Source organism: Fusarium flagelliforme (assembly GCF_020744385.1).
Source record: "Fusarium flagelliforme strain FIESC 12 MPI-CAGE-AA-0113 chromosome Unknown B0J16scaffold_6, whole genome shotgun sequence".
Lineage (NCBI taxonomy): Eukaryota > Fungi > Ascomycota > Sordariomycetes > Hypocreales > Nectriaceae > Fusarium > Fusarium flagelliforme.
Genome location: NW_025763508.1, coordinates 2,330,841 through 2,349,371, shown reverse-complemented (window position 1 = coordinate 2,349,371; position 18,531 = coordinate 2,330,841). Strand labels below are relative to the sequence as shown.

Here is an 18,531-nt window from a genome sequence, read left to right as displayed (position 1 = left end):
AGACGATGAAGGAGGGGACAATCTAATGTGTTATCTGCTGAGACGGGATTAGATGTCTGGTTGCCCTGAATGCATTGGGGTTACCATAAGAGCTTAATTATCGGAAGTCAGTAACTAACTGTCCTACCATATCTTGACTCTACTCTGATGGATGAATGATTTGTTTGAGCTTCCCCACAAAGCTTGATCGAATTAGCTAGGCCGATTGACAGGGGTAAAATCTGGGGGAGAAGACACCTAGCCAGCGGCTGTCGTCCATTCCATCGACAATCGATGCTGGAAGTATGGACACCGAGAGCTTGATTGAACATTGGTTATTGGTATCATGACACCTGCCATTTCTAGGTTGCAAATCTGGCAAGCACTCTTGGTACTACTCAGGTGATCTTCAGATTTGACAGCATGTAGCACATGCAACTCAGTCTTAGTAATAGGACAATCCAAATCCATTAGTTAATTGAGACCTGGACCTCTGTAAGTGGCAGCTCATGTTGCCTTCATAACTGCAACCAAGCTACTTTGCATCATGAGCGGTATAGATATTGCATAATCTGGTTCTCATACCATAGCCTGACCACTAGCGCTCTCTCTGCGATCAACACTGAATAGTCCAGAAAGAACCACGACACGAGACGGGTAGAATCCAGCGCTACATATGGAAAAGCAGTTATGCTCTAAAGCGTCCTATAAACTGTACTCACAGCCTAAGTGAAAGGCGAAGAGAGGGGAAAAGTAAGTATCATATGAGCCAAGTTTAGGGTAGTGTTGCTAGAGGCAAATAAACGAGAAACTAGGACTGATTGAGTTTGCCGAAACGATGATAGCTCTAGAATCGGGATGGCGATAACATTTGCATGCGTGATTTTAATGTGGCCATTCGTAGTGAATCATGAAATGCTGAGTGTCGTGGTCATGATAAGTCCCTCTGCAAGATAAAGACCATGTGAAGTTATCTGATCCATAAAAGACGGGGAAAACGCGCCGAGGTTAATGACGTCAGTCCTCTATGAAACATGATCGCGTGTCAGCGCGCATGTTCTCCTTGTAACAAAGGCATTGTCTGATTAACAGAAGATACTCGCCATCAACTCAAGATGATTTGATACGTGGGTAAACGGCGGTTATCATTGGCCTGTGCAGGCTTTAGAGGTGAAGCTGTCATAGTTTCATGGTGCTGGTTGCGAAGTATGAAGCATACGCTGGTCCAGATCGAGTCATGGGACCCATAGTTAGCGGCTGTGCCAACCAACCATAACTTAGCTTTCGGCCATCCCCAGCTACAATGCACCTTCCGTACCTGCCTCCGGTGCCTAAATGGAACGCGGGGCGCCACTCCTCGGCCAAACAGCTTATCCCGGGCGGTCGCGCTGATACCGTACAGTGCAGTACCTAGGTCGCTTAGCCGCTCATCGCTCAACGACCGACCAGGTTTCACCACCTGCCATCAACATCCAATTGTTCCATCACCAAACTGCATCATATTCGTATTGCTGCAGTTATGGCTCCTGCGTTGAGGAGCCTCTTGTTAGGTGCTGTGGCCTTCTGGCCTAGCATCGTGATGGCCTCACAGAACGCAACCTATTCGCAGGCTGATCAACTACGCGCACAGTTAGCTTTGATGGGTGACCGCCCAGATGGTTGTCCTCCATGGTACGTCGATACTGACTGCTATCAACACAAGCGCATTACTTTGCTGACTCACATACAGCTTCAACTGTCTCCTCCCAGCTCACACATGTGCTCAATACGCCGGCTGTAACGAGTTTAATGGAAAATGCGACTGTCCTGAGGGATTTGGCGGTGACGACTGCCTCGAACCACGTGCGACCGCTCCCCATTACCTCGACGTACATCGAATATAGACTAACAATCTTGCTAGTTTGCGGTTCACTTCCTAAGGGAAAGGATCGCCCAATGCGCTCGGGTTCGACATGCAAATGCGACGAGGGTTGGACGGGCATTAACTGCAATGTCTGTACAGACAACAAAGCCTGCAATGCTCTAATGGAGAAGGGAGAAGGTGGTGTGTGTTATCAGAACGGAGAAGTCGTGAATCATAACTATCAGATCTGCGATGTTACAAACCAGAAGATCACATCTCTGCTTGGCAAGCAGCGCCCAGAGGTGACCTTTACATGCACGCAAGAGGACCAGACTTGCGACTTTCAATGTCAGTTAACAACTGCGCTTTGCTTCTTCCGCATGAATTGCTAACACAGTTCTATAGTTTGGGTCGATGCTGTCGAGTCTTTCTACTGTCACCTTTCCGAGTGCGATTCGACCGCCGATTGGCAGGAGACTAAGAACACCACTTCCTACAAATGTAACAAGATCAGTTGCAGCTGCATTCCTGATAGGATGCTCTGTGGCAAGGATGGATCTATTGACCTTACGGATTTCCTTGACCAATCGATTCAAGGCCCTGGACGATTTGAGTGTACCCAGAAGCACGGCGGCACTCACGACTGCGCTTTCAAGGAACCTGAAATGGATGCATTGATTCTTGCATTGATTGGTGATTCAAGCATCTTCCTCGACTGTCACGCCGGCGAATGTCTTTACGAGACAGAGGTACCGGGTTGGAAGCGACCTGTGAAGAAGATAAACACGCCTCTTATCGCAAGCGTCATTGCAGGTTGCTCACTGTTTCTGGTTGCCGTTATCATCTTGACATGGTATTTGTCGAGGCGGAAGCTGAACTATGGCGCTATCCGCCTGGAGGATTCTGACGATGAGAGCACCAAATTAATGGCTGATCATAAGCCTGCATCTCTCTACTTCGATGACGTTGCTTATAGTCTGAACGGAAAACAAATCCTTACAGGAATTCGTGGTATTTGCAAGCCGGGAGAAGTCACTGCCATCATGGGTGCTTCTGGAGCAGGAAAGACGACCTTCCTTGATATACTCGCCCGGAAGAACAAGCGCGGCCAAGTCAATGGCAGCTTCTATGTCAACGGCGAAAAGGTTAACGACAACGACTACAAAAATGTCGTCGGATTTGTGGATCAAGAGGATACTATGCTCCCTACTCTCACCGTTCATGAGACGATTCTTACCAGTGCTCTCCTTCGACTCCCACGCGACATGGGTCGTGCGGCTAAGGAGCAACGAGTTTTGGAAGTTGAGAAGGAACTCGGTATTCATCATATTCGTGATTCCTTGATCGGTTCTGAAGAAGGCAAGGGGCGTGGCATCTCAGGTGGTGAGAAGCGACGTGTTGGAATCGCCTGCGAACTGGTCACCAGCCCCTCGATCCTGTTTCTCGACGAACCCACCAGTGGTCTCGATGCATACAATGCATACAATGTTATTGAGTGCCTCGTAACTCTTGCGAAGACATACAAGCGAACCGTCATCTTCACAATCCACCAACCTCGCTCTAATATTGTGGCTCTTTTCGACAGGCTGGTGCTGCTGGCGCAGGGAAGGACCGTCTATTCCGGCCCTTTCAACCAGTGCCAAAGCTACTTCGACGAAATTGGTTACGAATGCCCCCCTGGATTCAATATCGCGGACTACCTTGTTGATCTCACTATGCACGCCGGCAGTACTCAGTCGATTGATGATGGAACTGTTGGTCTCGACAATAGCAGTGTTGGTCCTAGCAGCACTCGTGCGATTAAGTCTGTTGCGAGCATCTCGGGTACCACTTCTGGGGACGATGATGCCGGCTCAAGCAGACCTAAGAACCATCGTAGAGACTCTGTTAAAATTCGCCAAGATCGTCAGTTGTTCACGCGCAGAAAGGCAGTTGATACCGCGGCCTCCTCGGATGCTGGAGGCGAGGACAATGGGGCTTACCGACTTCACCAGAACCCTGTGGACACTCTCACCACCCCTCTTCTGGAGGACCCTCACGACTTGCCTCCATCAGCGGCCACCGGAACCGATCTCGATATAATGACGCAGTCATTTATTCATTCAGAGATCGCCCGCTCGACCTACGATGAAATCCAACAAGCCATAAACACTGCAGAGAACGCCAACGGCACCAATTCAAACGGATACACCGCCGATGGACCGAATATCCATGTCAGTGCTGTTGGAAAAGGATATGCTCGCGTTGGATACCTGCGCCAATTCGTCATTCTATCGCAGAGGACATGGAAGAACCTGTACAGAAACCCGATGCTCATGCTCACCCACTACGCTATTGCTATTGTCCTGGCTGTTTTCTCGGGTTATCTCTTTTATGGCCTCACCGACGACATCCCCGGCTTCCAAAACCGACTTGGCCTCTTCTTCTTCCTTCTCGCACTCTTTGGCTTCAGCACCCTTACAAGTCTCAACGTTTTCGCTACCGAACGTCTCCTTTTCGTTCGAGAGCGTGCCAACGGTTACTACGCACCTGCTACATACTTTGCGGCCAAGGTGCTTTTCGACATCATTCCGTTGAGAATCATCCCCCCGATCCTCATGGGCTCCATCATTTATCCCATGACTGGACTGGTAGCTGATTCGACACATTTCTTCAACTTCATCTTGGTGCTCGTGCTATTCAATATGGCTGCAGCCGCTGTGTGCTTGTTTATTGGAATTGTTTGCAAGGACGGTAGCGTGGCAAACCTGATCGGCAGTCTAGTCATGCTTTTCAGTCTTCTGTTTGCTGGTTTCCTCCTTAACCACAAAGCGACTCCAAAGGGGGCGCTTTGGCTTCAGACACTGTCCATCTTCCACTACGGTTTCGAATCGCTGATTGTAAACGAGGTTCTTCAACTTACCCTTGTGGATAGCAAGTACGGCCTCGACATCACCGTTCCCGGTGCAGCAATCCTCAGTTCATTCGGGTTTAACAATGACGCCATGTGGCCTGATATCAGGAACCTGGGCATCTTCGCTGCGGTGTTCATTGTCTTATCTTATGCTGCTATGCACATTCTGCTTGTTGAGAGGCGATAGACCGATATAAATTGGGTTTGGAATGGCATGGAGGATATTAGATCTGAAGGGGAAAGGGGTAGCAGTGTCAAATATGATGATAGCGCCGATGGGGAAATATTGAGTTGGACATTCTTGGCGTTGGAACTGGTTCTTTCTTTCTTTATGGCCAGGTAATTAATTGTCGTATCGATTTTCATTTTGGATAGCCCAAACGCGCAGAAGCAAATACATAGTTTTACAGACTTGGCATTCATTCATATCGTGGGGTTCGCTTTCAAGATGCGAGGTCTGGCATAGTTACAGTAATACATGAAATACAGAATATTGTACAAGCCAATAGAATAGCTTACTCCATCTTTCCACCGGTAAACTCCTCAGCAATTCTCTTCTGTCGCTTCACAGAGCGATCGTACTCAGTCTCATAAAAGTCCATGATCTTTGTAGAGACTCCAGTTGTGCTCTCCAACATGTCGCTGATAGATGTTGGCTTGCCCCAAACGTCCCAGGTGTTCTCGGCTGCGCCATATTTACCGGCATCGAATCCTTGCTTGTGGAAAAAGTCCTCGGCGAAAATAGTGTCAATCTCAGCTTTCAGTTCATTTTCGCTGACAATGAAGTTGGATGCATTGATATATAGTTCCATCAATGCATCTCGGCGAGACTCGCGCTTTTTTGATATCATTCCTTGGTTTTTGGCACGTCTCATCTTTGCTTCATGAAAGCGATTGCCATAAGGATATGTCTTGGTGTCGAAAACATTTGACATTATGGTGCTCCTGGTGACCCAATCATCCGCTCGCTCGGGTGCCTTGACGGCCTGGTGGTGTTCCTTGAACTTGCGGCTCACACGCTCATTCTGAGCGGCATCGCGACGGTTTCGTCGCACCCAAAGCTCCTTTAGACCCGTCTCGAGATTCTGTCGGCGGGAATCGGCCATCTTTTGCTTCCATACTTGACTTTCGTTCTTGGGACTTTGCTTGTGGGCTGGCTTAGGAACAGTCTGTTTGATGTAGTCGGCTTTGACCTTGCGGTTGCCCTCGGGGCGGGGAAAGATTTCTCGAGGCACAGGAAGGTGACCTCTTACACGAGGGAGCTTCTTTTCGTCGGACTGGGGTGGTGTAGGTAGACGGATATAGGATGGAGACTCTGGAGGGACTTGCTCCAGAGTAGCAGCCGAAGTCGAAAACGCTCTCGAGGTTGCGAGGAGCTGGCGGGCAGCCATCCTCGAGCAGGAAGTCGTGAGGCTGAAAGACATTTTGGGGAGAGCCAGCGCCTAGTGCAGCACTGAATTGCTCAATTTGAAATCACAATTGAGGTCGTAACCCTGTCGTCGAAACCGCTTCTCGACTCACTCAACGACCAACAAGAGAAAATCGAAGTGCAGTGCATTCGGATCAATTTTTCCGGATTATCTCGATCCGATGCAAGAGACCCCTGACAATGCGCCCCGCCGCCAACCACCGCGGGAAGTTAGTGGGGCTCATTTTCTGCTGCTAAGAAAAAAAGTTCTGGAGGAATAAATTTCTCGATCGCCCATCTTTTCTTTTCATTTGCCTACCTTTGTCGCCAGTATCCTCGACCATTTTTTTCACCATGGGTACTGGAAAGAAGGAGGCCACCCGGCGCGATCGTCAGGGTAAAGGTGGTGATGGTCTCAACAATGTTCGCACCAAGGGCGAAAACTTCTATCGGTAAGTCATTGGATTGCGGTCGCTGGCCAAGCAAGGCTAACCACTATCATAGCGATGCGAAGAAGGTCAAGCACCTTAACATGTACAAGGAGGGCAAGGCGCAAAGAAACGCCGAAGGCAAGATCACCAAGGCTGCCTCGTTCCAGTCGCGCGACGTTCCCAACGCTCGTATTGAGCCGAACCGCAAGTGGTTTACCAACACTCGAGTCGTCTCCCAGGATACCCTCAACGCCTTCCGTGAGGCCATGGATGAGAAGGCTCGTGACCCATACCAGGTTCTGCTCAAGTCAAACAAACTTCCTATGAGCCTGATTCGGGATGGGAAAGAGAAAGACACTGAGAATGGGATCAAGCAGCACAAGGCCAAGATGACTGTCGAGACGTCGCCCTTTTCTGAAGTCTTCGGCCCCAAGGCGCAACGCAAGCGAGTCAAGCTTGGTGTCAGCAGTCTCGACGATCTGGTCGGCGACACTGAGAAGAGCATGGACACATACCGTGACCGTCTGGAACAGCAGAAGCTTCTCAGTGGTGCCTCCGGTGATCCTGAGACTCTTGGCGACGCCGATAAGCCACTCACCATGTCGATCGAGCCTGTATTCGATAAGGGTCAATCCAAGCGTATCTGGAACGAACTGTACAAGGTCATCGATTCATCAGATGTCGTTATCCACGTTCTGGATGCTCGAGATCCTGTTGGAACCCGCTGCCTGAGTGTCGAAAAGTATCTGAAGGAGGAGGCGCCTCACAAGCACTTGATCTTTGTCCTGAACAAGTGTGACTTAGTTCCTACCAGTGTAGCAGTAAGTTTACATTCTCTCTTACCTCCCTTTACAACTACCCCTTTTATACCCCAATGTTCTTTGTCAGGATTTGTTCCCTTATGTACCATGGAACCTGTCTGTTATAACGTTGGGAGATTAACCGCCAGTCTCGACTGTCGTCAACGTTTTGTTGTTCGGCTGATGTGTGCCGTTTTGGTTACCATCATGAGACAGGCCAAGTGTCCGATTGAGTTGAAGTCTGCCTATGCCATTAACCAATTACGGGGCATTGATTGCATACTTCTTAGTGATGACACAAACATATCATACTTCTGAATACTTGTTTTTACATATATCACGAGTTCAAAAGCTAATTCGACATAGGCTGGCTGGGTCCGTAGTCTCTCCAAAGAGTATCCTACTCTTGCTTTCCACGCTTCCATCAACCACTCATTCGGAAAGGGTTCACTCATCCAACTACTCCGACAATTCTCCTCCCTACACGCTGATAGAAAACAAATCTCTGTCGGACTGATTGGTGGTCCCAACACCGGAAAGTCCTCTATCATCAACACCCTCCTCAAGAAGAAGGTCTGCAATGTCGCACCTATCCCTGGCGAGACCAAAGTATGGCAATACGTCAGTTTGATGAAGCGCATTTACTTGATTGATTGTCCTGGAATTGTTCCACCATCATCCAGCGACTCCCCAACTGACCTGGTCTTGCGTGGAGTCGTTCGTGTTGAGAAGGTTGAGCATCCCGAGCAGTACATCCAGCCCCTCCTCAACCGGGTAAAGCAACATCACATGGAAAAGACCTATGAGCTGAAGGGATGGACAAACTCCACAGAGCTCTTGGAGCTTCTCGCCCGAAAGGCTGGTCGTCTTCTCCGTGGAGGCGAGCCTGATTTGGACGGTGTGGCCAAGATGATCCTCAACGATTTCATGCGAGGCAAGATCCCTTGGTTCACTCCCGCGCCAAAGGCTGAAGGTGAAGCTGAAGGCAAGGTTGGAAACCGTGAGGGCAGACTCGGAGAGATGCCTCGGAAGCGAAAGCCAGAAGAGCCAGTAGATGATGAAGACGCTGAAGCCGAGGCACAGCTTCAACAAGAAGCCGAAGCTGCTCTTGAGAAGGCCGATGGTGCCGATGAAGAGTCAGAATTCGAGGGGTTCGGTAGCGATACAGAGGAAGCGCGATCAAGAAAGCCGTCCTTTGGAGCCACGTTAGATGCTGAGAGTGAGGGCGAGAGTGCTGAGGATGAAGTGATATCCATAGGCGGCTCTGACGAGGTAGAAGAGGAAGAGGAGGTGGAGGAAGAACAAGCGCCTGCACCTGCGGCTAAAAGTAAAGGAAAGAAGACGAAGGGCGGTCCGCCTAGCAAAAAAAGGAGGACATAATTGGCCTGGAGTCGGCAAATCTCTATATTCATTCGAGGCAACTGCTTGCGCATCCTCAACAACTTAATGATACCCACGTTAATGCTTCCACCATCTTGAACCTGTCTCTTGGCGTAATATCACCCCCTCGGTCCTGATATGATGAGTGCCGCTATCATAAGAATTCGCTCGTCTGTCTTGAGATTCAGGCTGATGAAGTGTGAGCAAGACACCACACCAATGCATATAGGGTAGGATAGTCTTGAATTATCTTCGGGCTGCACATCGGTTGGAAACTGGAAGTTGCTGGTTGAACTAGAATTGCATTTAGTTGGCAAGTGTTCGCTGGCAGCTGTATTTATTTCTAAATGTTCTAAGATGTCAATGCAAATGTCAAGGCAGGTATTCTAGTTGTGATGAGGATACAGAGAGCGGTCTCAATTGTGTTATATAGCATGCCTATCCTAGGAACGATTATAACAGCTTAGACTAGTTGCATATTCTGTTCTACTCCTAGGTATGTAGATACTAGTTAAATGTTAGCTAATTGGTCCGATAACAACGCGTTGCAACCAATACTCAGTCACTTTATAAAGCAAAAAGGATCGTAGACCTAATGAATGCGCAAGCCAAAAAGGTTAAGACAACTGCAATTAGAGCAAAAGAAAAGGAATGCCTCCACACTGGATTGAACAATGGACCTTTGCATTACAAGTGCAACGCTCTACCACTGAGCTATAAAGGCATTTTATTGGAAGATACTTCTGAAAATTAAATATATATACCATTTAGCTTATGCACAACTAGCTGCCAACACACTAGAGGTTGAATAACCTCACCCCTTCCAGGCAGCCTAGGTTTCTCGCTATTGCCCCTTTCGTATCTAAATAAGTTAAGAATTCTAGTTGCTTATCAATTGTAACCAGAAGATACCTCTATAATACTTTATAATAGTACGCTATTTTCTTCCTCTCTTGTCAATCCGTACCAATAACCAATGCTTGACCTTTATGGCGATGTCTTTTTATATGTACTCTTATGTGGGATATCCATTGAATGGGCTACTCTGTAAGGATAAAGCTAGGGAAAGACATGTATGTGACTCATGCATATACTAGACATCATATCAACTTATACCTCCTCGATTGAGTGATGCAGTATAGGAGAGGGAAAAAAGAAAAGCAAATGCTGAACGTTATGCAAATGCCAAAAAGTTAAGCTGTAATGCCCCCGCACTGGATTGAACAATGGACCTTTGCATTACAAGTGCAACGCTCTACCACTGAGCTACAAGGGCGCTTGTTGATAAGAGCCACTTCATTTACGTCTATATACCCCGCACCTCAATATCAGTACTACGCCTCTTGTCATTAAGACGCAAATGCTTCATGCTTCCAATACTAAGGAGTTTAGCCAACACGTTACGTTGTTTTAATTTCCCGGGCATTCAAGAATTATAGATACGCTGATCCTCTTCTACCTATCCATTAGAAATTTGAACAACAGAGCTAAGTAGGACAGACCATGCCTCAAACCTCTCTTGCTTAAACACAATGTCAGTCGACAACTAGTAAAGCAAAAACTTGCATGCTTTTGTAAAGTGAGCCCTGTTTTGTCTGTGGTATGATAAAAAGACCTTGAAGCGATCATTCATGTTATTTCCAGTTGCTAGCTACCTACCTATGTGAAGATGCAACCGAGTGCTCTTATTTCTCGGCAAGGCAATAGCGAAGGTAACTTCGTCCCTGTCACTGCCACTGCCACTGCCAACTGCTGCTTCCATTTCACCTTCAATAATCTCCAGCGCTACTTCCTAAAAGTAGGTAGGCAGGTGCCCATCGCCTGCAGGTGTCTTCCCCGGCTCGAACCAGTCTCTTTCATCCTTGTTTGTTCATCGCTTTATGCTGAAGATAACCTCAACATCCACATCGCCATCAGTATTAAGCTTCGGTATTAACTCTCCAATATACATTTACGTGGAAATTATTACCTCGGGCTCTGAAGCCAAAAAAGAGTTTCAAAAATGACTGCTACCGCTGCAATCCAAGAAGAGCTGCTTCTGCACTCCAAGTCAACGCCCCGAGTCAGAATCAGAGCGAGTATCCCAGGCCGATCAGCCAACGAATCCCCCGATCCCCTTTGCGAAGATATCAACGAGCCCTTGACTATCAACAGCGGCGGCAAAGCTCCTTAGGGTATGTGTGACTCTGTCTCTGAGGAGACTGAAGACTGATTTGAGCTCGCAGGAGGAGTATCCAACCGCACGCCCCCGGAAGAGACCAAGGACTGTATTGAGGTTGCCGGAAACTGCACACCTATGGCTTCTCGTAAGCGCGCACCGGTCCACTGGAGTCCAAATCCAGACCAAACCGCGGATACCATCACAGTAAATCCCCAAAGCCTCGCCGCACCGCAGACTCTTGCTGCACCTCAACCCCTTACTGTACAGCAACTCCATGCTGCATCACAGCGAGATGCCGATAGTCCCATCTATGACCTTATGGCACTCCCCCAGCCAGCTCATTTTCCGGTCGGCGCACAGCCGTCTAGCAGACCACCCTATGATCTCTCACCTAACGCACTGGCTAGTAACCAGAATCGTTCGGGTCGACGCCAAAACTCCAAGCAGAATAAACAAAATGCGTCGAAGGCTCCAAAGGTTGCCCGGGTGTCCAAGAAGTCTACCGCTCAACTGAAGCCGGCTAGGAATCATGCTCGCAATGGTACAAACAACAAAAACTCTACCGAACATCGCCTCTTCACCACCAAGAATGCAAGCCAGCCGATCCCCCCATTCGATCCGCAATCTATCACCCAACGCCCTCCATCAATAAGCCCACTTCAAATGTCGGACCCAGACATGTACCTCAACTACCAGATCAACATGAGTCGGTATTTGGCATATAATGGCGTATCCGGACCATATCCGGTCGGCGACTTCCTCTGCGACCTCCACCTTCCAAACACACAGTTTATTAAGCTCGCTGTTCGTGAGGTTGATCCTCAGGGCGAAGCATACTGGCGACACCTAATCACAGGAGCTCGTCTAGAGCCTGAAGATGGATCAAAGATTGCAGGGAAGCCTGTGGCACTGAGCAATGGATCGTTCCAGTGGCTCGAGGACGAACGTGGTCGAATAGTCAACCCCAAATGGAGTTTCATACAGCCTCGGAAAAGCGAGAAAGCCGAAGCCCACAAAACTCCCCAGATTCTTAGGATCAGGGACCGGGGTCAGCAGCAGCAAGTCGACGAAGTCCATCCTGGACTCAGGCGTGGTTGTAATCCTCGGTGGTCTTTATAGACCAGGACATCCCACATGAGATGGGATTAGATTGGTCGAATGTGTTCACAAAAAGATACCCAAGTATCCCTTGATGAGATATGTTGAAAACATTAATGCTTGGAAAGAGCCTCATCTGACCTGTGTTATCTTGATTATCCAGTGCTGTAGTTATCAATAGACTTGATTGTGAGAGTATGTGCCCTGGGCATTCGCAGAAGACTCGAGACTTGAATTGATGATATAACAATAATCAATTGCCTGCATACTGTAATTATATTAGGTGACCGAGGTTAAGTGTGTGATTTTGTTTTTTGACAGTTGATATGATTGATGATTGATTACGGAAGAATTGCGCACCGATATCGATAACATCATCATCGAAAAGGTCCGCCACTTCCTGCTCAAGACCTTAGCTTGAGCCTCGTTGATATCCCCATTCCGTGCATTTATTCTTTATTACTGGCTTCAAGTTTGTAGAGCCCCTCTTCTACAGTCAGTCATAATGGGTTCTTCTTCATCCAAAGTCGCCAAAGGCGCAGCGCGAAAGTATCCAGCTCGAGCTCCGGGAGCTGCAGTCCCCCAAGCAGTCGCACGCCAACCAAGGGCAGAGGCACCCAAACCCCAGCCCAAGACTCTAGGGAACAGTGCAAAAGATGAAGGTAAGTAAACCTGAATATGACGTGGCTCTTGGTTCCCCACTGACTCTTGTTCATAGCCATCCGAGCTGATGCTCAAGACCCCGATTTCCCTACTGGCGATTTTTCGCGACGCCTGCACCAGATGGGCATTGCCGATTCGAATCCTACCTACTCGCCCTCGTCTACTGCTGCAACACCGCTCGGATCATCGGCGGTCCCAGGCCCTCACTTTGCACCGACTCGAAGCAACCCGACCTTAGTTGCGCTTGGAGCTCGAGACAGACTACAGGATGAGGCGGAGGAAGATTTCGCAAATATGGGACGTGGTGGCCGACGGTTCCTCGACATGAGGACGTTGGTCGATGCCATGAAGTTTCGCGATCGAGGGATACCCGAGAAGGACATTGAAGCGAGACTGAGGATACAACCTGGACTATTAAGCAAGCTTGGTCGAGAGAAGACCTTCTCGCATGTGTCCAGTCCCAATTGAAGGATTCTCGACGGGAACATAAAGTATCCAAATTGTCAGAACGCTCAGAGGGAACGAGTGCTATGACAAATGTATAAAACTGTACAAGACGATTGTAACGCAATAGAAGATACCCAACAGCATACTACCTAGGCCCAGGCTAACTTGCGACTCTACTGGCTGTGCTCAGAAGAATTGGCCGCCGAGAGCATAAGAGACGGAATAATCTGGTCACCTTATAGTAGCTTAAACTACCTAGCACTTGGGCTACTTTATTTTGGTACCCTAGGCCTCAAAGGTCAATTCTTCCGTTACCCATTACTACCACTGACTCTTTTCCCTCTCTGCCAATTCCTCATCCGACAGTCCAGGGCATCCTCCGCAGCTGCACTTGAAGCCATAACGATCATACAGACCCAGGGGGCTTAGCGAGTCGTACGAGATGGTGAGTTCGTCGCCGACTTTGACTACATCAGCCTGGACTATCATCTCGAGAGTTTGGTCGTCATCATTGTAGTGCCAGTCGACAGTCTGCATAGGCTTGCAGGCATGATTGAATCGAGATGCAATTGGAAAGAGGCCTGCTTCTGAATCCTCATAGTCTGTTGAGAAGCTAAAAGATGTATCAGCTTAAAGGCACTGAAAATTGCCCAATTCCCAGCCCTCAACTCACGCATTTGTCTTCCATATGAGCGTCTCAATCGGCACAGTCTTGATCCTCTCCAGGTTGCCGTTCGCATGGAGGCTGTATGCAATATCGCGCAGTGGCTTGCTCAAGTTGGCGAAGCCATCGAAAAGGGTGTGGTTGGTAGCTCTAAAGAGAGGCTTCTCAACGAGGATCTTGTCCCCCTTTTCAAGTGAGCGAACAGTGAAAGCACCCCATCCCGCAAGCTGCGATCGCCTCACTTGGAAATAACTGTTTTCGAAGATAACTTCAGTATTTTCTGATGGAATCAGGGGCAACGACGCTGGCTCCACGTTGCATTCAGAGGGATCGATGGCTTCCATGTCGCCAGTTTCAAGGCTGTGAGAATCAAAAACATCCTTTAGAGCAGGATCACGATGGGCTGCGACGGTGCGGACGAACCTAATGGACTTGAGTTAGTAGTTATTCCTTATTCAATCTGAGCAGGATGGTATACTCGTCGGTCGCCTGATCCTCAGAGTCCTCATCGTCTGAATAGGAGTCCATATCGGAGCCAGAGCCAAGGTCAGAGTCTGAAGTTCCGCTGTACTCAATCGCCACAGCTTCAAGCGACTCAGATAGTTCAGTTTCGAGCATATTGGTTTGGTGATCATGTAGGCCTTGGTGTGAAGCAAGCGAGACATCAGTTTCGATCTCATGTTGATTGTTGGTGGACTAGGAGAGTTTGTTAATTGTTGTTGGAGTCAATCAAAAGGTAGTTTGCACCTCTGTCTCTTGTTTGTTACTGGTAGTAATGCGACTGTAATTCTCTTTGGGTTGGTGTACTAGCTGAGGGTCCAGAGTTGAGATGTCATCGACGGCTAATGTCGCCAGGGTTGGCGTAAGAACCTGATCGGGGGGTGTTCCATTGTGATCGCTCATCTTGTTTCAACTTGAGATGAGTGGCGATGAAAGCAACACGAGTAATGCCTCGAGGCTTGACGGGTTTGGTTCACGAGGCTGTTGTAGTCTTGGCTGAGATGGTGATGGAAGATGAAAGAGGATTAATCGCCGGAGCAAGGACTTCACCAGCCTTTATAGATATGCGAAGGTGACTGTGATTCACAGCCACTCGGATTGTTTTGTAATTGTTGAACCAACTGGAGCAACAGTCAACACCGAATATGCCATGAAGCTAGCCACCACTCCATATAGTGAGTGAATCATGATAGACAAAGATTTGAGAGTAACAACAAACCTAAACACCGAAGCAAACTAACGAAAGATATCTCAGCGGTGGTGAAAACATTATAGCAATTTCATTCCACTGCTTCTGACACAATGCCATTGTCTAGCACAATGCTACAAAGCCATCGACAAGAGACACCAAACCCACTACCTGACTATCACTACTGGTGAACCATTTCCTCTTTCACTACACCCATACGATAATTCCGGCTGCCTTGTTTAAGCACAGAACATAAAGAGAATGAATTGAGGCTTGAACTACATGATTGAGGTCTCTAAGCGCGTGAGGTCAGGGTGACAATCTACGACTTGCACTGCCAGTATTCCACACTTGGTCTATCTAAGTTGAAGAAACAGATAGTAATGTATTCCCGACTTTCAAAGTAACGTAAGCTCACAGTAAACACTGACGTGACAACCAATTTTGCAACACGGCATTGGTTCGAAATGTGATACCAATATTCAATTACTCTCCAGGCCTTCATGACACCATATTGTCATGCGTCGCCATCTCTTTATAGTCTCTATATAGTGAAATGAAAACAAGACTAAACAAACAGAATCAATCAAACAGTGCCTCGCTTTTATCGTTGCCAATGAAAATATCGCCTTTCGTCTACCCCAGATCAAACGGGCGTCCATGCTCCTGCTACCAATTGCAGTATTCGCCTCATGCATGGTCGGTGTCTCCATAAGCGTGCATAATCGCTTCGCCAATATCCTCGCCACTAGATGCCCTAATGCAACAGAGCAAATACAGATCCTAAGCTCACCAAGTAGACTGTACAAGTTGACACCACTTCTTCTTTGGTCGTAATGGGCATGTTGAAGAACAGTCTGGGCAACGCAAGCAACCAGGTTTCTCCCAAACCCTTAGACATTCGCAGACCCAAAGACTCTGGCCTGTTTTTGTTTCCAGGCAGTCAGATGGTCTGTGAAATCCTGCCTTGATCCCGCAGTCGATACAGAATCGACGTAGCTCTACAACCTTGTCCTCAGGCCCGGGTGGCCGATCCGATACGACACGGCCTTGTGGGTCAAAATACGCTGTTGTATCTTGAAGGACGTCAAAGTGCCCGGGACCTCTGACCCGGAAGCAGTAATAGCATTCAGAATTGCCGGGCTGGTGTCTCTTTCTTGTCTCGCTGGATCGATGTTGTGGGAAATCCTTTGCTGCTCTCATAACAAACGAGAACTTGTCCAACGGACTTGCTATTTGCTGAGGAATCACCGAACGGTGAAAGTGCCGGTTCGTCATGGAAAGGAAGATGAGAGACTGATAGTCCAAATGTGAGAAGATGATATTCCTGACTTCGGCAGGGAGACGTTCTATCGTCGACACCCTGACAGCCTGAGGAGGTGTAAGTTGCCAAATTGGCCGACTCACGGAGCGCTTTCGAGTAGGAGGATATTGAGGACGGTCAAGTTCAAGACCAAAGGCTGGACCATTAAGTCCAGCGTGATGTCTGGGCAATAAAAGCATGGTGGAGAAAGAAGTTGTGATGGGAGAGTGGACAATCCCGATAACCTTCTGTGGGAGCGATACGACCTCTATAAGTGAAGGTCGAGCCAAGAACAAAGAAGAGAAAAGGGAAGGGAAGGGATGTATACAATCCTTCCATTTCCACACCAACCTGCTTCATGCATGATTACAAGAGCAAACAAACTGCTGCATCGTCTGTAATGTATTCTCACGGCCGACGTGAGTCGAGGGGCAAGGGTAATCTAGAATGCCCTTAACCCGGTCAGTATCATTTCATGTACTGAGCTGTTGGTTCTCCTCCGCAGGCTGAGACAGGCAGTTCGTTGGGCGCAAGTAAATTTCCCTTCGCTTCCGTGATTATTGCCTCCCAACACAGCTGATTGACATTTGCGGTTGACCTTTAGCCAGTACGGAAGGATTGTCAAGTATTGCTCCGGCCAAAGCTGTTCCAGCATGAACTGAGATGACGGCAACACCCCCTTGTTTGCTTGTCTCAAATGCGTGGGCTGAGGCAAGCCACATCCTGCAGAAAAACTAGAGATGCTTTTCTTCAAACGGCTGCAGCGAAAGTGCGTGATGTGCAGGGCCCAACATATTCGAGACAATATCCCACCTGAGCTTGACCAAGACTATTTAGTCAAGACGGGCTTTTGTACTGTATATTCCCGTGGTCTTATTGAAGAGATCGATTTGACCCTAGTCAGAGTCGTATAGGCGAAGCAACAAGCGAGACCAACCGACAAAGACAAAGGAAGGACGGCTGAGGTACTGTAGGATTGAGAGAACGGTTGGGCTGGGCTGGGTGGGCGGCCGCATCCTGTCTACAGTCAGTCTTCGATTGACAAGTTTTACCCACATAGTTGCAGCGGAACAAGTCCCCGTTTGAAGCCTCTCTGTCATGTGAATGGAGCTCATGTGGGCAACGCAGCCTCTATCACCACCGTACCAAACTGTCGGGTTAAGCTAGTACCTTTGAGGCCTTGTTCACCTGCGGGTGTGTCCAACACACGGTGAGAGTCACCTTTCTCCCCTGCAAGTCGCAATTTTGGGTAACTCGCCTACAATCCTTCGGTCGCTTGTTGTCTTTCTCGAGTCCTGGACCATGATGATTGCCCCCAAAAGCCCGCAGATCACTTCCTTCGCACCGCACATCCGTCAGCAGCTTTCTTTTGACGTGACAGTTGAATGTAGGTTGCATACTGGGATCAGGCATCGACTTTGCTTGTTCGATAGATCACTTTATGTCAGCCACGAATATGCTCTGGCTTGGCCTGGCCCGAGCTGCATTCTCGACTTCCCGTTGAAGAGAGCTGAAAATAACGGTTGGCACATTTGCGATAAGCTGTTTTCTCTACTCGGAGAGTGGGATACGAAACCAAAAGGAAGGGGGGTTGCCATTGTGTGCCATAGACTACGCCGCCTGGCACCTCGACTGGTTTGGTCTACGAAGCAGGCGTGTTACTTCGCATTTCTTTTTGTGTTGCTTCGCATGAGACAATTCTTGCAAGATCGTCGTCTCTTCTCGCACTACCTACTTCCCGCCTCAGCTGCAGTACGTAGCCCTGGAAAGTAAACTGTAAGGAGCCTGTAGCGAATGCCTTTGTTGCAGGCTCTAAATGCTGTCACGGACTGGGAAACAACAAAGACATTCCGTTTTACTATGCGAAAAGGTAGCTGTGCCGCTGGTCTCGCTTGTGAGCAAATGAAAACATGTACAACAGGGATAAGACGTTTTCAAACAGTTGTCCCGTTTTGTAACTGCTTGTCAGAGTCGAATGTCCACTGCTCCTGTAAATGTGCTGTATATCAATCGTTTTTATGGTCGGCGCTTTCTGTGAAGTACTTGTAGTGAGTCTGTGTTCGAAACTCCGCCTAACTCTCGACTTGACTGGTCCGTTTTCTGGTTTCCAAGTTTGGCTGATGTGATGAGAGTATGCGAGTTCTGAATGCACACAATGACTCTTGATCTATTAAGGATTCCGGACAACGTTGTATGCAGATGGGCTGGCAGAATAATAAAGATAAAGGCGTAACTTTGGTTAGTAACATTAGAACAAAGCGGACGATGATCG

At 48.3% G+C, this 18,531-nt stretch overlaps 7 protein-coding genes and 2 non-coding genes across 9 annotated transcripts; 4 read left to right on the top strand and 5 right to left on the bottom strand.

The window, feature by feature from the left end:
* The first annotated feature begins 1,288 nt into the window (after positions 1-1,288).
* On the top strand, positions 1,289-5,066 carry B0J16DRAFT_176816 (uncharacterized protein). Its single transcript, XM_046122513.1, has 4 exons — positions 1,289-1,650; positions 1,709-1,821; positions 1,880-2,170; positions 2,228-5,066. Exons 1-4 carry the CDS (start codon positions 1,499-1,501, stop codon positions 4,900-4,902), a joined length of 3,231 nt encoding a protein of 1,076 aa, XP_045980332.1. The 5' UTR covers positions 1,289-1,498; the 3' UTR covers positions 4,903-5,066.
* A 60-nt stretch (positions 5,067-5,126) lies between these two features.
* On the bottom strand, positions 5,127-6,397 carry B0J16DRAFT_347625 (uncharacterized protein). The gene has a single exon (XM_046128591.1). It carries the CDS (start codon positions 6,137-6,139, stop codon positions 5,231-5,233), a length of 909 nt encoding a protein of 302 aa, XP_045980331.1. The 5' UTR covers positions 6,140-6,397; the 3' UTR covers positions 5,127-5,230.
* A 20-nt stretch (positions 6,398-6,417) lies between these two features.
* On the top strand, positions 6,418-9,232 carry B0J16DRAFT_347623 (NUC091 domain-containing protein). Its single transcript, XM_046128590.1, has 3 exons — positions 6,418-6,575; positions 6,628-7,375; positions 7,721-9,232. The coding sequence occupies exons 1-3, from the start codon at positions 6,478-6,480 to the stop codon at positions 8,732-8,734; spliced, it is 1,860 nt and encodes a 619-aa protein (XP_045980330.1). The 5' UTR covers positions 6,418-6,477; the 3' UTR covers positions 8,735-9,232.
* Positions 9,233-9,386: 154 nt separating this feature from the next.
* On the bottom strand, positions 9,387-9,458 carry B0J16DRAFT_t242. Its single transcript has one exon. It is a non-coding gene; the product is annotated as a tRNA-Thr (tRNA).
* A 480-nt stretch (positions 9,459-9,938) lies between these two features.
* Positions 9,939-10,010, bottom strand: B0J16DRAFT_t241. Its single transcript has one exon. It is a non-coding gene; the product is annotated as a tRNA-Thr (tRNA).
* Positions 10,011-10,850: 840 nt separating this feature from the next.
* Positions 10,851-12,303, top strand: B0J16DRAFT_176800 (uncharacterized protein). Its single transcript, XM_046122512.1, has one exon. It carries the CDS (start codon positions 11,031-11,033, stop codon positions 12,012-12,014), a length of 984 nt encoding a protein of 327 aa, XP_045980329.1. The 5' UTR covers positions 10,851-11,030; the 3' UTR covers positions 12,015-12,303.
* Positions 12,304-12,404: 101 nt separating this feature from the next.
* B0J16DRAFT_176796 (uncharacterized protein) lies at positions 12,405-13,274 on the top strand. Its single transcript, XM_046122511.1, has 2 exons — positions 12,405-12,655; positions 12,712-13,274. The coding sequence occupies exons 1-2, from the start codon at positions 12,499-12,501 to the stop codon at positions 13,122-13,124; spliced, it is 570 nt and encodes a 189-aa protein (XP_045980328.1). The 5' UTR covers positions 12,405-12,498; the 3' UTR covers positions 13,125-13,274.
* Positions 13,275-14,670, bottom strand: B0J16DRAFT_403064 (uncharacterized protein; the record flags this gene model as incomplete). The annotated part of the gene is made up of 4 exons (XM_046132697.1): positions 13,275-13,716; positions 13,777-14,190; positions 14,246-14,463; positions 14,515-14,670. 4 exons carry the CDS (start codon positions 14,668-14,670, stop codon positions 13,425-13,427), a joined length of 1,080 nt encoding a protein of 359 aa, XP_045980327.1. The 3' UTR covers positions 13,275-13,424.
* Positions 14,671-15,646: 976 nt separating this feature from the next.
* On the bottom strand, positions 15,647-16,459 carry B0J16DRAFT_323225 (uncharacterized protein; the record flags this gene model as incomplete). The annotated part of the gene is made up of 2 exons (XM_046125764.1): positions 15,647-15,713; positions 15,750-16,459. 2 exons carry the CDS (start codon positions 16,457-16,459, stop codon positions 15,647-15,649), a joined length of 777 nt encoding a protein of 258 aa, XP_045980326.1.
* Positions 16,460-18,531: the final 2,072 nt, after the last annotated feature.